The sequence below is a fragment of the Stegodyphus dumicola genome, chromosome 6, assembly GCF_044657685.1.
Source record: "Stegodyphus dumicola isolate Sdum_Otavi_A_Nest chromosome 6, ASM4465768v1".
Classification (NCBI taxonomy): Eukaryota; Metazoa; Arthropoda; class Arachnida; order Araneae; family Eresidae; genus Stegodyphus; species Stegodyphus dumicola.
In genome coordinates, this window is record NC_140773.1 from 53,825,402 (window position 1) to 53,841,931 (window position 16,530).

General features: G+C 34.4%; 1 protein-coding gene across 1 annotated transcript in view; it reads right to left on the reverse strand.

Moving 5' to 3' along the window:
• LOC118204971 (BDNF/NT-3 growth factors receptor-like) overlaps positions 1-16,530 on the reverse strand; it is a 722,804-nt gene that overhangs the window by 167,668 nt on the left and 538,606 nt on the right. The window contains exon 5 of the mRNA XM_085818323.1: positions 8,064-8,227. Within this exon, the coding sequence (XP_085674449.1) occupies positions 8,064-8,227 (164 nt within the window). The remainder of the gene's footprint in view (positions 1-8,063; positions 8,228-16,530) is intronic.

Genomic DNA, 16,530 nt, shown 5'->3' on the forward strand with positions numbered 1-16,530 from the left:
TCATTATAGTAAACAAAATAGTGAATTTTAAAGGGTGCATTTATTCTATTGTGGTTTATGCGCTGTCGAAGAAGTAGATTTAATTCAATCCAATCAATTTAAATGAAATTCAAGAAAAAAATGCGCATAGTTTAATATTCCGTACAAGGAACTCATGTGGTGTACACATCAGATTTTTTGTAAGCGAATGAGACAATTAATAAACTTCACAAAGACACAAAATTTTACCTCGGATTTCAGAGCTTTTAAGGGCATTCATTCCCTTTGCTTTTGCGGAATAGCATCATACGACACCAAGGGCAAGCCTGCTAATTTATCGATTTGCATTTGCCGTTCTGCGAGACTGGAATAAAAAGTCTTGTGTAACAAAAGCCCTCTTTAATGACTAGTTGAAACTTCATTCATTAATAAGTCATGCATGACTCTGAAGATAACCTAAGAAGATAAACATGACATTTACATGAAGAGCAGCGAAACCTGAGCTTTAAATTTCTCCTAATTGTCGATGACGTTTCAGGACACAGTGCCGAAACCATCTCAATATCCAAATAGAGATGTTTCATTCCTTGCACAGAGCATAGCTTCTAGCAAATAGGTCAAGGAATCATAAAAATATTCAAATGTGTCAAGCATTTTTATATATCTGCCAGTAAAGCATTAATCGAAGGAAAGCATGACACAATAATGATATTTTGGAAGCAATTCAACTTAAGACAATATAGAAATTATTAACTCCATGAGAACAAGAAAGAATCGATTCATCAGTAATGAATGCTTGGTGACATTATAAGATATTTCTTCCGCCTTCTTAGCATGCGTTCGTGGTGTAGTAATCAGCATGCTCGACGCGAATTCGAGGGGTCCGTGGTTCGAGTCCCGGCTCATTTTTCGTATCTCCTGCTTCGAAATAACCTAATGTTTCTACAATATCACTAATGATCAGAAGTTGCCAACAAATTTAAAGCATTTCTATCGATTGAAAACGAAGTCACGGAAATTGTACAAATTTGCGAAAGCAATTGTCAGCAAAAGATTTTCAGATGCAGAAAAAGGAGAAATAAAAAATTACATGGACGGACGTGAAATAATGAAGAATAGGAAAATCTAATCACAGCAGAGGACGGTGTAAGCAGTGAAAGAAAGGGAAAAAATGAAAAGCCATTAACATACAAGAAGATAAGCGTATTGTTAAAAAAAGGCACAGAAACTGCATGCTTTTGTAATGGAGATTGACCCAAACGAAGAAAGAAGAGGATAGTTTATGAGAGGTATTAAAATCCTTGCATTCCTAGCTTCGAAACCTATTAGTTGCGTCAAACATTGTCCCAAACAAAAATCACCAGTTATTTAAAAAATAATTGTATTATGTACCTACACTTAGCATTAAGCAGTAATAGAAATCTTTTTATTAACATTTGCTTCATTTTTGTCTTTTAATTACAATAATATTTAGATTTGTAAAAGTTGTACATACCTGCTTAATCTGAACTATAACTAACCTGCTTTTTCCAAAGAACTTTAATTTTACGGAACGCGATTCTGCCGTACGCGAAATGTGTTAATGACGTGAATTCCGCGTTCTATAGGGTTTACCCTACAGGTTTAGAAATGTACTTTAGATATGGGTTAATTATTTGCTGGTTTTAGGCCCCTTTTAATTTCATCTTCTGTATTACATTTTTTTCTATGAAAACCCTAATTTGTTGTGATGAGTTTCGGATAATTATTTTACATAGGGAGCGTAAACTCATCGCCTGACCGAATATATGTAGAACGCAGTGCTAGATTAAATTTGTATACACTGCTGGCCATTAAACTTGCAACACCATGAAAGGAAGCAAATACAAAAAGATATTTATTGCACTTAAAGTTGTATGGCATGAAGATAAAATGATTAATTTGAAGCAGTTTGGGGTTTACAAGGGTCCGAAATTAGCAGAAACAGCTCCCGCCCCTGCCATCCCTTACTCGGCATGGAGTCGAACTAGGCTTGGCAAACAGAAACGGGCAACTCATTCCATGCGGCTTCAAGTCTATGCCACTCTTCATCAATCGTATTAGTTGGAGAGGGATGGAGGGCCAGTTTCTCAGCAACCCATGACGGCATGTTTTCAATGGGTGACAGATCTGGAGACCGCGCAGGCCAGAGCAGCAATCGAATAGCGGCAGATCTGTGGAACTGAACAGACTGAGTAATCAACCCTGTATATCGAGGCAGTTCAGTACACGACGTGCGACATGCGGTCTTGCTTTATCTTGTTGGAACGTAGCATTTGGCAGGCCTCGACGATAGGACACAAACACTGGACGTAAGATGTCAGAAATGTACCCATCTGCGTTCAAATTACCATTAGTCCGAACTAGAGATATGCGTATCGTATACCCAGTGGTTGCCCAAACCATCACAGCAGGTCCAGGGCCGATAAAATTTAAGCAGGTGACGTGCGGTCTCCCCGGACCCTTCAGACACGTATACAGCCATCAGAATACTGCACGTAGAACGGGACTCGGTTGAAAAGGCGACAGTGTGCCAGTCTTGTACCCAGCTTTGTCGTTTCACGCACCAGAGTCGCCGTTTCTCTCAATGCTGCATTGTCAAGGGAAACCGAAATAATGATCACCCTGCTTATAGCCCACGCTGCTGCAAACGTCGACGCAACTTACGAGCTGATAATGGATGCCCAGTTTAATGTACTGTAATGTAATGCCCAGTTTACCCTAATGTACTGTAATGTAATGCCCAGTTTACCCTAATGTACTGTAATGTAATGCCCAGTTTACTGTCTAATGGTCCCTGATGTAGTCGTACGGTTTTGCAGGGCTGACCTCACAATAAGTCTGTCCTCTCGTTAGTCATGGGGGGGCGCTGAGAGCCTTCATGCCGTTCAGTATGATCTTAGCAATTCATTGATTCCATATTCGCATGACACTGGTTGGATGTCGACCAGTGCGACCGACGATATCACAGAACGATAGTCCACACTTTCCATAGGCAGCAATCCTACCTCTATCTAATTCCGATACTTGCTGGTAAGCATTTCTTATTATTATTCGAGACATAAAACGATATTCTGAGGAGACTCCAACCTCACAAAGCGCTTTCCGAATGAGAAATCCACTACACATCTTTTCTTTTAAGCAGTGCTTCAGAGGTCGTTTCTTCATACTGCGTCTTTTAAATGTGCTAAAATAATAATCATTTGCATATCCCAAATTCTCGTTCCTTTCATGTGATTTTGAGGTCCGTTCTGGTGTTCCAGTTTTCATGACAAGTACTGTAAATAGGAATTTCTTCAAACCTGCTCTGCATCTATATAATTTCAGGATTAAATTCAAAAAACTTCAAATTTAAAGTTAACAAATGTATCACTATTAAATTTCGGCATATCTTTTTTCAACTCTCTATGCAACTAGAACATTTTGATTGCTGTGCTAGATACCAAATGCTGGAAGACACTCTCATTCTCTAATTGTTATCTGAAGTATTTATAAATACCATTGCTTTCCTTAGTACTCCTATAAGTGAGATCCTATAAGATGTGACTTCTCTTCAAAGAAAGGTAAATGGTCCTCGAATTTGGGAAATGAAAGAGATAAAAAAAGTTTCAGATATTTACAATGAACAGCTTGATGATATATCCTTTAAGTAAAGAAATATTTCTATTTTTGTGGGACCATTTTTTGTACCTATAATAGTAAAACAGAGAAAGCATAAAATGTACAAAGCCAAGAGATATACCAGTTTCAAATACCTCAACTACTGTTAATTTTTCCGTCGCACTGAGGTTAATATGTTTAATTCTCCAAACTACGATTATTAATATTAAATATTTGAAATTTAATGAAAATGAAAATGATATATGTGAAAGTTATTAAAGACTGATATGTAGTCGAATAAATATGATTAATTTTGCAGCAGACTAATCGCCGGTTACCTTAGATTATTTCATCTAAATTCATTTGAATATTAAATCAGACATTTGTTAAATTCAGGGTCTAAAGTAATCAGCAATTCTTAGCTAGAATACTTATTGCTGTACCTCGTGCGATTAATATCTTAGCTTCTCAATGAAAAGGATCTGCTGTTTAAATTCAAGTGGGTAGGAATTTACAGAATTATTCAAAACAGTAAAAAGAAGTATTGAAGTAGAACCCACACAAAAGTTTTCTGAAAATCACACTCTATTATGTGAATGAAGTATGAAGAATAGACGTTTATACAACATAACGTATATATAATATACAGTCATTAGTTTACATAGGCGAAATTTATAATTTCTTTGCAATGTCTATAAATGGTACGTTGCTTTACAGAAAATAGAAATACTTTTTTTTTTATACAAAAATAAGGGTAATACTTGAAGAAACTGAACGTGACGTATTTCTAAAGTATAGACGTATTTCTAAAGTATTAAACACACTTCCGTCTTCTTTCTATTTCAGTAAGTACAAATAAATAAATCTCACAGGCTAGGATTACAGAAATCAAGAAAAGAAGTATTTCAGAAAAGAACTACACAGTAACCGCTGCACTTAAAAGGAAAAATCTTCTAACAGTAAAATGTTAAGCAAGAAGGAAAAAATAAATGAGTAAGCAATTCATTGATTCAGAGTTACTGAAACAGCGATTTGTATTCAGCTGAATCTATAGCCGAAATGGAAGACATATTATAAGTTTAGAAATCTTGGAGAATGCCTTTCTTACCAAAGGAGGTTTCCAGTAAATTCGCATGGGTAATTATAACACTGTGCAATATAAGATTTACGATATTCTTTTTCCCGAACGTAGCGATGAAATGCAATGCTTATCTGTTTGCTGCTTTAGAAGACAACTGGCAATGAGTGCTCTCTCGTTTTTCCGAGAAATAATTCATGTAATAGTAATTTAAGAAGTGAACTGTGAATTTTGTTGATGCGAGAAAAGTGCTTACTAGTTAAACCTGTCTAAAGTGGAAGAATTTGTTTTTCTAACAGCAAGCTGAAGACATTTTACTCGTAACATTTAACTGACCAACATTTTATTTGGTATACAACCTTCTAGCCTTACTGTTGTCGCGGTGGCAGAGAAGCCTACTGCCGCAATCTTCAGTCTCGGTTTGAATGTCTAAGAAGAAATGTATATTTGCAAGAGTAAAGTATTTTTGCGGCTTTTAAAGCCTTTCTTACCAAAGGAAGTTTCCCGTAAATTCGCATGGGTAATGAAGTGCTGTTGAGGCGAAGTTCTTCTCGGGAGGATGGTGGGACTAAGGAACTGAATCTGAATGAGTACACAACGGAAGGAAGGATTCAATTGTTTATTCCTTGTAGTTTGTTCCTTCAAAACTGGGATTAAACAGGGGAAATGTCGCCGCTAATGGTCCTTAAGGTCAAACAGAAACAAGAGCTTACTACCTCTTGGCCATGATGAATTCACGTGTATGATTAAGATTCTATTAGATCAGAAGGATAAGGAAAAAAAAAAAAACAGGGAGCTTAAAGCACGGATTGAATGCGTGATCTATTATTGTGCATATGTAAATTCTAGAAAACTGACTTGTGAAAACGTTTATCCTTTTCTAAATAGTTCGTGTAAGTAGCGAGCAATAAATATACTCAGTTATTTTGAAAAACATTTTTGACTTAGGCTACAAGCTAATTTTTATCAATATAGGTGAAAAAAGAGTGTTTTAGAAGTACGTTTAAAATCACAACATTCTAACCAATGCAGAGCAAATAAAAATAACCATATTTAAAGACCTTCGTTAAAATATTACATTTCCAGGGACATTTTACTAAAATAAGGATTTGTGAATGGCAATGAAAATTGGCATTAATGAGGGAAAACTGATTCTTTCTGAGAATTATTTTCCGGTAATCAATGAAAGTTTTTTCCCATTGTTTCGAAAACCAGTTTGAGACTTTGCATTCATTAAGACAAGTGAACCATAAATGTTTTGCTTAAATCGTCGAAAATGGATTGGACTTCTGCCAAAATGATCTCATTTAAATTTAATAACTATCTGTATCTTGGATTGCGCCTATCAAGAATGCAACTAAAAAGGAAGTTAAAGATACAGATTTTGAATTTAATATAGGTAAAATTAATAGTTTTCTTTAGTAATTTGAGAATTAAATGTATAGCGGGAAAAAAGTCTTTTAGCTTTCCAGCTTTTGAAAAATCACATGCAATTTCGCAAATCATTTAAAATAAATATGATTAGTCTTGAATGTGGCCTTTTGCTTGGAAACTTCAAGCTAAGCTGATTTATTCTAAGTGGTTTTATATGCTTCGTCCTTCTTTTCACTTTTAGTTTTCCTCCTGTCAATATCTATTTATGGTACATTTGACTTTGATAAAGATGACGGTAGAAAAGGAAATTTGCCTGTACCCCAGACTTCTGAAGTCGCACAGTCAAAGGTTTTTCTATTTCTATTCAATGAATTGTAGTCGGATCAAAAAGTTCATTTCTAAAGAAAATATCTCTCTGAATAGGAGGAGGGTGTACGTTGAATGAATTACAAGATGTGGACCAATTCAGCTTAAACACATGCATGCTTCTGTTTTATTTTAAGTTGTTCTTTTCATAAAATATGAAGTGTAATATTTATTTTCCATGCTTCGTAAATATGCTTATCATGGATGAACACATATAACACAGATTTAATTAAATTGCAGCCTTCCGATAGATAGCGGATCTGTTGAACAATGACCGTGCTTTAATTTCTAGTGAAACGTTTAAGCGAGTTGCATAAATTTCAATAGATGACTTAATGGATTATAAATATTTATTAGAAAAACATGTTCACAGTTTTATCCGGAATTTCATTGTCATTCATCGTCGGAAAGAGAATTCTTCAGTGACACGATAAGTAATAATAAAGCTGAAATATATACAAACCAAAATGTGATATACGAAAATACATGCGATCCCTGCTCAATACTCATTGGATGACAAGATCTACGTTACAGAGTCAAAGAAACTGAGCAGTCATGATTACCCACACGATAAATACACGGACAAAAGTGGGTAAGAGCTCACAAGGATAAAAGTGCATATCGATAAACCTTGTATCGATTAAAAAAACCACACTAATTGTTGTGCTATAGCTGTTTTTATTCTTTCTGTATATGGCGTTTTTTGTGGTGTGGACTTGTGGGCTTTCGTACATTAGCCTTTCACTGGGCCACCAAATAGCCGATAAATTGTATAATGCACAGTATAATAAGAAGGTTCAACTTTAACATTGTTTTATGCAGCTAATAATTATGGTTATAAAATTTGGCAACAAATGCATTGCAATCGTAAAAAAATAATTTGTCAAATAATACAGAAATAAATATATGTAATTATAATTACTCTAAAATTTCCATGTTCCACGTAAGAGTAAATTTACAAGGAAATTTGAATGTTTCTAAGTAACAATCAAGTTAAATTTTCTGTTTTATCTAACTTGTTTAACTGTAAGTGAACATTTCATATATGCCACACGATATTAAAAGCAGGAAAATATGTAAATTACTGAATGGAACTGGCCAGAGGGAAAATTTTGATTTTGAGAACATAAAATTAAAAGATTTCCTTAGAAAATAGATTTCATATGTACAGAAATTAGTGAACAGATATATAAGCTATAGATTAAAAATGTATTCGTATTTTCAATCAAACTGTTAAAACAGAATATTTTATCAAAAGTAAATATATGTGAAACGTGTGTTCCACTTCTTACCTTTTAAATTTAAATTCATTTAACATTATTATACATTACTTTAGTTGTAGCGTTTACGTTATTCGTTTGTAAAATTCGATTCTTTCAAGAAAAACATTGATCTGCTTTATTTTCACATTCAGTCACCCAATGCATTTCTCTCCATGTTTGATATCACAGCTAGGTGCGAAGAAATAAGTCTCAGACTAACACTAAGTAAATGTTACAGCGCATCATGAATTAACCGTGAGATCTCCTTTCATTGTATTTTAGTTATATCAGAAGACTTTTCTTACTCTTTTCATTCCTGCTGCTAACATTCTCATGTGTTTACAAATATCAGGAATCGAGGGAAGAAAAAATAATAATCTACTTACCACAAGCCGGGAAGGAAACATTCATGAGCAGCGGTCGCATACTGGGGTTCTCTGGATCCTCACACGTAATTTGATCCCAGAGTGGCCCTAAAATTTTCTTCTGGGAGTTATCTTGCAGCCATTTAGCACTGCAGTTACAAACTATGGGATTGCCATCAATGGATCTGTAAGAAGTGTTTATTTAAATTGCATCAAAGTTTTAACTAAGATTTTAAAATAAAAAACGACAGTAAAATGCATATTTCAAATATGTTTTTAAATATTTCACGTTATTCGCAAAATTAAATTCTTAAATTACGCAACTCAAGATTTAGTTCTAGACAAATTGGTAATTTTGAGAAATATTTTTGGGAAAACATAAAACACAGTTGCCAAACAAAACACTGCATTCTTTACTTAACCGTAACTATAGTGGGGTAGCTATAAATTAACTGCATTGATCGTGATATTTAAGTTTTCGCATTGACTCCTTCTGAATTACACAGCTAAACAAATCTAAGATACGTTTCGATTATAGAAAGTAAAAACACAAAAACTTCAACAAATACTTTTCCAATGTAACAGACTTTTGCGACTTACTTTTTATCCTTCAAACTTTGGAATTCCTTCCTCGATCTGCATTCCATTGCCCGTATATCTGTAAAACTTCCAGTTTACAGTTAAAGTTTTTTCATTTATAGTCTCCGGAAATCTTAACTATTAGTTGGACGCCAGTGGGCAGTTTGCCAGTTGATGTTAGGGAGTTGCAATGCAACGACAGATGAATTTGTCACTATCACTCATCAGGTGGCAAATGGGTCATGGCCTGTAATCTGAAATGCTATCTGTGCTGTGAAATTATATATTATTTTCTGACTTTGAGAAAGAATAGATAGTGTGATAGCCTTATAGTACGCGATCTCATTCGTCCGGCTGTTTTGCTTCAGACAAAGTGTTGTCGACTCGTTTGAGGTGAAATTAAGGTAGGGTCAGATGCTGTGAATTTCGTTCGATGATTCGAGCTGTCTTCTTTGCCATTGAAATTTCTTGCTTGTTTATGTGTCATTATCTAGTTGAGATGATGTTTGAAGAGCTGCAGATCACTTTGGAAATTACTCATGAAATAAGATCTGTAGATTTAACGTTGCATACTGCATGAGTTACTGCTGTTTCTAATTGACTGCACCTTTGCTTGGAGGATGTTATTATAATATAAAAAACTGGTTTCCATGTGTGATGTTCTTGTTCATTGTTGTGCTGAACAGAGTATCAGCTATGACCGTAGCCTGATCCTTCTGTTTGGCACTGAAATTTTGTATTGGATGAAGTAGACTGTTGTTGCAAACGTTCATGTCTGTTGTAGACTACTCGGAGGAGTAGATGAATATGAAGCTTGCATGTGAGTTGAAAAATGGATTGTGAAAATGGGTTTGTTTCCGTAATTAGAGAATATGTTGCAGTGCAGCTGTTTATTATGTCTGTATTTGCAGCGTCGTGAATCTTACTAGGATTTTGCCGCGTATGTTGTCTGCAGCGAGATATAGGGAACATATAGGAAGAATCTTATGTTAGTTCTTTCACTTTGACAGGTGGCTGTCAGCTCATAAGTGCATGATTTTCTGGAAAGCGGGAATATTTATCTGATGGTTTTGACAGTCAGGTCTCTAGATATAAATTTCTGCAGTATGGTCAAGAGTCTTGGGAAGGCAATTTCAACTCTTCTCTCCCTTCCCAGAAACCTCCACGATTCCAAAATCAATTATAATGCAGCAAAGGGATTTAGTCCCACATAAACTCGAAACCTAATTCATTAGTTCTCAAAGTATGATATCATGCTTTGAGAACTGCATGACTATTTGAAGGGACAACATCCTTAATTAATCAACCTCTGTCGACTCGTGCCTATGACAACCTCTGTCGACTATGTGCCTACCAAAATTCCATTAAAAATCTTCATCAATTACGAAGGCAGTTAACCAAATGTGAAAATTCTTCTAATTTTGAACAATAGCATATAATGAGATGAGCGCAGAAAATTCCTAAAAAGCTAAAAGTAAAATGCATCAGTGTGATGATCTGCAGTTCTACAAAATTTTGCTTTCCAAAAAATATTTAAATATAATCTAAAACTTTAATCGCATTGCAAATAAAATATTGTTTTTGCTTACGACAGATGACTAGATCTTCCAATAAATGATTTTTTTCCAAATTTTGCCCAGCATAACATTTTAGATTGTGTTTGCTAAATTTTTACATTTACTCCGAGGAACAATCCTTGGAGTGTTCATTCTTCTTAATAATAATTGCAGCCTGGAAGAAAATTCTGGAGTTCTCTGGAGAAATTTAAGAAACTATACATTTCTAGAAGTTATTCAGGATTTATCTATGTCGCTCTCAGTTCTGGTTTCAATTTTTTATATACCGATAATCACAATTCAGAAAAGAATATCTTTAGAGTATTTTAGATAAAGTGATGATTTTCTTACTCATGAAGCAAAAGTTTATTGCTACATATATTTTGTAAGCTATTCAAAGAAGTTAGTAAATATCAAAAATTCTAAATACATACAAATATATGGAAATAAATTATAATGAAATTAAAATTACAATTATACATTTATACATCACGCGTAAGCAATAAATAATATCATGCATAAACAATAAATAATATCATGCATAAACAATAATTAATAACATGCAATAGTTATTAAAAATAAAGAAAAATTAATTTTAAGAAACATTAAAAAATATAATTTAAATTTTTAGATATACTCAAAGAGGCAAATATGAATTCAAAAGTAGAAAACCTTCATAATCAGGGAAAAATAAATTTTTCATGATGATCATATTTACGATTTCGAAATGAATAGCAAATGTTTGCATCTATTATAATTCATTCTCTAGGTTTTGGTAAAACTGATAATTAAAAATACTATATTTATTTAATTTGCTTATATTTATATTTTATTCTTTATTTATATCAATAAATTTATAATATAATGTATACTTAAAGTGAAAAATTGAATTACTTTCCTATAATTGGCAAAATTATAATTTTTCCAACTTTCCTAGCGTGTTTTCGTGGTGTAGTGGTTCTGCAAGCGGGACCGTCATTACAGAGGTCCGTGGTTCGCTTCCGGGCGAAGGCGGTTGCTAAAATTTCATCTCTTCTGCTTCTAAATATACCCAATGTCTCTACAGTGGCGCCCGAACTAAAAGAGTGTTGGATGAGGTTTCTCCACACCCAGGATTTGGCGATTGGGTCCCCTGAAAACCCCAGTCGCCCTTTAAAAAGGGGAGTATATAAGGTAGGTAGGTAGGTAACGGGGAGCACGGGCACTGTCCCTTTACCATAATGGTTAATCGGTATTGCACCGTGCCCACCACTGTCTAGAGCCAATGTGTAGGAGCCAAATTTGCGCCCAGCACCAAAAGCCGAGGCCCAACGCTCGGACCATCCAGAGGGCAGTCAAACTGACCAAAAGCGCCCTCCACACAACGCTCACCCAACCGTCCAGGCATTAGTACATATGATAGCAAATACTGAGATTCTCTGACGATTATAATACAATGTGCAATTGGTATATAATGAAATTGCAATTATAAATATACTGCATAATACAACTCCAATAGTACAATATCAATGTAAAAAGTAAGATATAATTACAAATGCAAATATTTCGTGAACCATAAGTGCAAAATAATAGTAAGTTAAAGGACTACTGCTTCAAATATTAGTACATATGATAACATACTGAAATTCTCTGACAATTATAATACAATGATCAATTGGTACATAATAAGATTGTAAATACAAATAGACTGTATAATACAATACAAGTCGAACAGTACAATATAATGCAAACACGAGTATGTAATTTCCTCCCACTTTCCTAGCGTGCCTTCGTAGTTCAGTGGTTCTGCACGCTGAGCTGGTATTCCGTGGTTCGAATCCCGGCGAAGGCGGTTGCTAATTTTACATCTCTTCTGCTTCCAAATATACCTAATGTCTCTGCAAAATAAATATTTGATTTAAGTATTTAAATGACTTAAGATTTCTTCGACTAATTTTTTATTAATGACAGGTCACATATCAGTTATTTAAAGATGATTAATTAATTACTTCGTATTTCTAGCCACATTAAATATTACTGTATACATTTCCAGTGTATTTTGAGTAATTAAACTATTAAATCTTGAATTTAATTTCATTTGAAGCATTTAATCTTGAAGGGCTTAAACTGAAAAGATTTTTTTATTTTTTATAACTATTGTTAGTCTAATTATAGTTCGAGAACTGCAAAACACATTTTTCTCTATAATGTTTTAAAATTTTCCTGTAAGTATGTTGTTTGTGCGCTTTATAAAATAATTTGGTACTGGTACATATAAGAGCAAAATTGGTTTAAATGTTTTGAAAAGTTCTTTCAGGTTATATACATTTAAAACATATAAAATTAATAAAAATGATAATCTTTATTAATTTTGTTGCAAGTAGCCAAGATGCTAGGTAGCCAAATTATTATATTGTTATGGATTTGGTATTTAAATAGTTTTAATGTTAGTAGAATTATAAATAAATTAATTTATTCCTCGTGCAGTGCTGCGCGTGACGAATATTAAAAGAAAGCTAAGCCGGAAAATTAAAAATACAAGAGCATGTGCATTTAACATTTAATAAATAGATATCTGTTTTAATTTCGAGAAATTGCTAGAAAAATCTCGCGCGTGATTTAAAAAGCTTATAAAAAGGGAAAAAAACCTCTCAATTTAGTTAGTAATCACTTCAACCCAACTTCTCCAACAGAAATAAGTAATATAATTAGCAACTTAAAGTCCAGGAAAGCTCCCGGCTACGATAGCATCACCAATACGGTTCTAAAGCTCTCCCAAGAACCTACATAGTCATCATTACAAACATACTCAATGCTTGTATGTGGCTCAATTACTTTCCGCAACAGTGGAAGCACGCGCAGATAATTACGTTTGTCAAGCCGGGGAAAAACCCAAAGGACCTTAAACTCTTACCGTTCGATCAGCCTTCTCCCCAGTTTGGGAAAGGTATTTGAGCGTGTGCTCCAAAAGAGATTAACTCAACATCTAGAGGATAAGGAAATTATATGTAAAGAGCAGTTTGGTTTTAGAGCCGGTCATAGTACCGTGCACCAACTACTGAACTTTACAGAATTTATTGCAGACTCCTTCGCAAAAAAGAACACAATCGCCAGCTGCTTTCTAGACCTAGAAAAAGCATTTGACAAGGTGTGGCATGAGGGTCTCCTCTACAAGCTGCACCTTGTTCATCTGCCCATCAGTTTTATTAAGCTCATGGAAAGCTATCTTAAAAACAGGACCTTTCAGGTAAAAATTAATGACTCTTTCTCTCTTCAAGAAAAAGAATTAAAAGTGGAGTGGCTCAAGGAAGCGTTCTGAGACCGCTTCTGTTTAATATCTACACGAATGATATGCCGGTTCCTTTGAATGCAAAACTAGTGAAATATGCCGACGACACAGCAATTTTAACCAAGTCGCTAAAACCTCAGCTCGCTGTAGATAAACTTGAAAGCGCAGTAAATATCATAGTACACTATTATGATTCATGGAAATTAAAAGTAAATCCGTCAAAGAGCCAAATTCTATTTTTCAGACGTCATCGGAAGTTCACTCCTGTGAATGTAAATATAAAAATTAATGATCAAGCCCTAGCAATTGTTTCAAGTACCAAGTATCTAGGAGTGGTTTTCGACACACAGCTGCTATTCAAAGAACACAAGGAGTATGCCTTGCGGAAAGCCACCGCTGCTAAAATGTCTCTTTACCCTTTAATAAGAAGAAATGCTAAATTAAATATCAGTCTCAAGAAGAAGATCTATACCAGCTTAATAAGACCCACCCTACTTTATGCAGTGCCTATCTGGGCCACTGTGTACAAGACTTATAGACACAAACTACAGGTCTTTCAGAACAAAATACTCAGACAAATTGTTGACTCCCCATGGTTCGTACGTAACCAGCAGATACATAAAGAACTAAAAATAAGACCCATAGCTGATCAAATTCTCACCACGAGCCACAATTTCTATGCTAAAATAGAACTTTCTCAATATGAACATATCCGTGATCTGATAAATTATGATCCTACTATAGAAATTGCAGCAAAGCGCCCAAGAGGCATCTTCCATAACAGCAAATGGTGAAAATGTGTATATATTGTACATAGTACTATTATCTTTATTTTATCTTCATTGTGTCATTTTACCAGTGTCTTTGAAACTTTATAGACTTATGGACATGATCCTTGTACCTGGATCTTCAAAGCACTGATCTTATATTTGTCATTTTCGTAATCTTCTTATTGTTATATCAGAGACTTTGTAATATTGTGGACTTATGGACATGATCCGTGTACCTGGATCTTCGAAGCTCTGATTATTTATTGCTAGTGTAAAACGTTTTTCACCATTCGCCACTTCGCTCAAATACCGCCGTCCTTATATGTACATAGTGTATAGTTTCAGTAACTCATGTGCCTCAGTGTTGTACAAGAACTTTAGTGTTTAATTTCTCAGACCAAGACTTCACTGAATTGTGATATCTACTATTTCAAGATGCATTGGCTGTGGACAGTTCACGGGAGGGTGACTCCCACGTGACTATTACTGTCCAGTCTGTGTTTTACAGAAAGGATGAATTTGAATATTTTGTTTAGCTAATCTGTTGCACTTAGTTGTGCCATTTGTCTTCATTTAGATCGCGATATTGGTTTAATTACTCCAATCTGGATAACCTGTTTCAAAACTTGATAATTATTAATATATCCAATATTTCTCATTGCACGCGTAAGCTGCTTTGCTCGTAGTCTGAACTTGGGTGGATGACCACCCACGTGACAGGCTCCTGCCAATCATCTCCCTCCACTCTACCTACATTTCACAAAATTTGACAAGTTTCGCCTAGTTGGCGCGGCGTAAATCGCCTTAATTAAAAACTTAATTACCAACGCCTTAGGGCAATTTACCAACAGGAGACGGTTAAAGTAGCGGTTGGCTACTATTTGCCGCCTAGCCATTGACTCGATTTCGATTTCAATTTAGTTAGTTATTGTTTTAAGAGTTTGTTTAGAAACTGCCCTTGTTGACTGTAGGGAATTCGCAGATTAGCTTTCTTTAGCTGTTTTGAATTAAGTTCTCTTGAACGTTTGGGTAGTTAAAAGATAACTACTGTGAGATATAGTAATACTGTACGAATATCTGAGGAAATTCAAGCATTTTGTTTAATTTGTCGTGATAATAATAAATTTTGTTCATTTTTCATCGTACTTGTGTATTCAATTCCTAACGAACCCTCACGCACGCAACAATAGTGTTAAGCACAGCATTAATTGAAAGTAGAAAAAAGTCTTCGTTGCGATATAGACTTGAGAACTACGTGCATATATTCATCGTTCTACACCGATGCTTGCTCTCAATGTTCCATCACATTTACTCTTATTAGTTTTATACTTCCTTTACATTAGGTATTAACAAATGCTTTCCAAATCTGATATTGGGTTTGGAACTTAAAATACAGATATCTGAATATATCAAGGTTGCATTTGTTCAGTAATTGACACTGCTCTAAAGTTTATCAATTCTTCTATCCTTTTTTACCGCATGTTCTTTGTGCTGCCATCGCTTCCATAGACTTATACAATAGCCAAAGGACAGTTTAATTAAAGACAACAATTTATCCTATTTACGCCTATCATTAAAGAACAGTTAAAATTGCATATTAATTCAACTTTTGAATATCTATGAAAGTATGCTTAATCAGTGGATGATCCTGTGGCTACAGAAGATAAATTGCTTGACAAGGTTGCAACCTTTGCTGTCAATTCTATTTTAAACAATGAACATACTTTGTATTGTCTGGATAATTTTTAGTGATGATATAATGTTCTGAGAAAATCCTAAAAGTTACAACATATTACGTAATCACTGATTTGAACTAGCAACCAAATGTAATACAATAATAGTCTAAAATTCTTTTAAATTTCATTTGAAGATTTATTTTTAATTTACAATTGCAACTAATCTTTCAAGTCCATAGTCATTCTTATCCTTAGTACTTCAAATTTAAAAAAAGAAATTGGTTTACTCTCAAGAACTCATGACTTTAATTTCGAAATTCAGTGGAATCCATATACCTAAAAGCTAGTGACTCTTCCTGCTATATCGAAGGGCTCGAGTTTGAATCCCAGAGAAGTCATGGATGTAATTTGTCTGTCCTTTCATAAGAGGCAATGGTGGCCCACCTATTAAATGCCACTATAATAAAGTGACCACCGCTTACGGCCGTATTAATGTCCATAAACGGTTTATAAACATAAACGGTTCATAAACGGTTTTGTCGATAAACGGTTAGAGTACGCCATTGAAAAAAAAAAAAAAAAAAAAAAAAAAAAAAAAAAAAAAAAAAGTATCTAAAATGCGTATTGTTTGAACGTTAT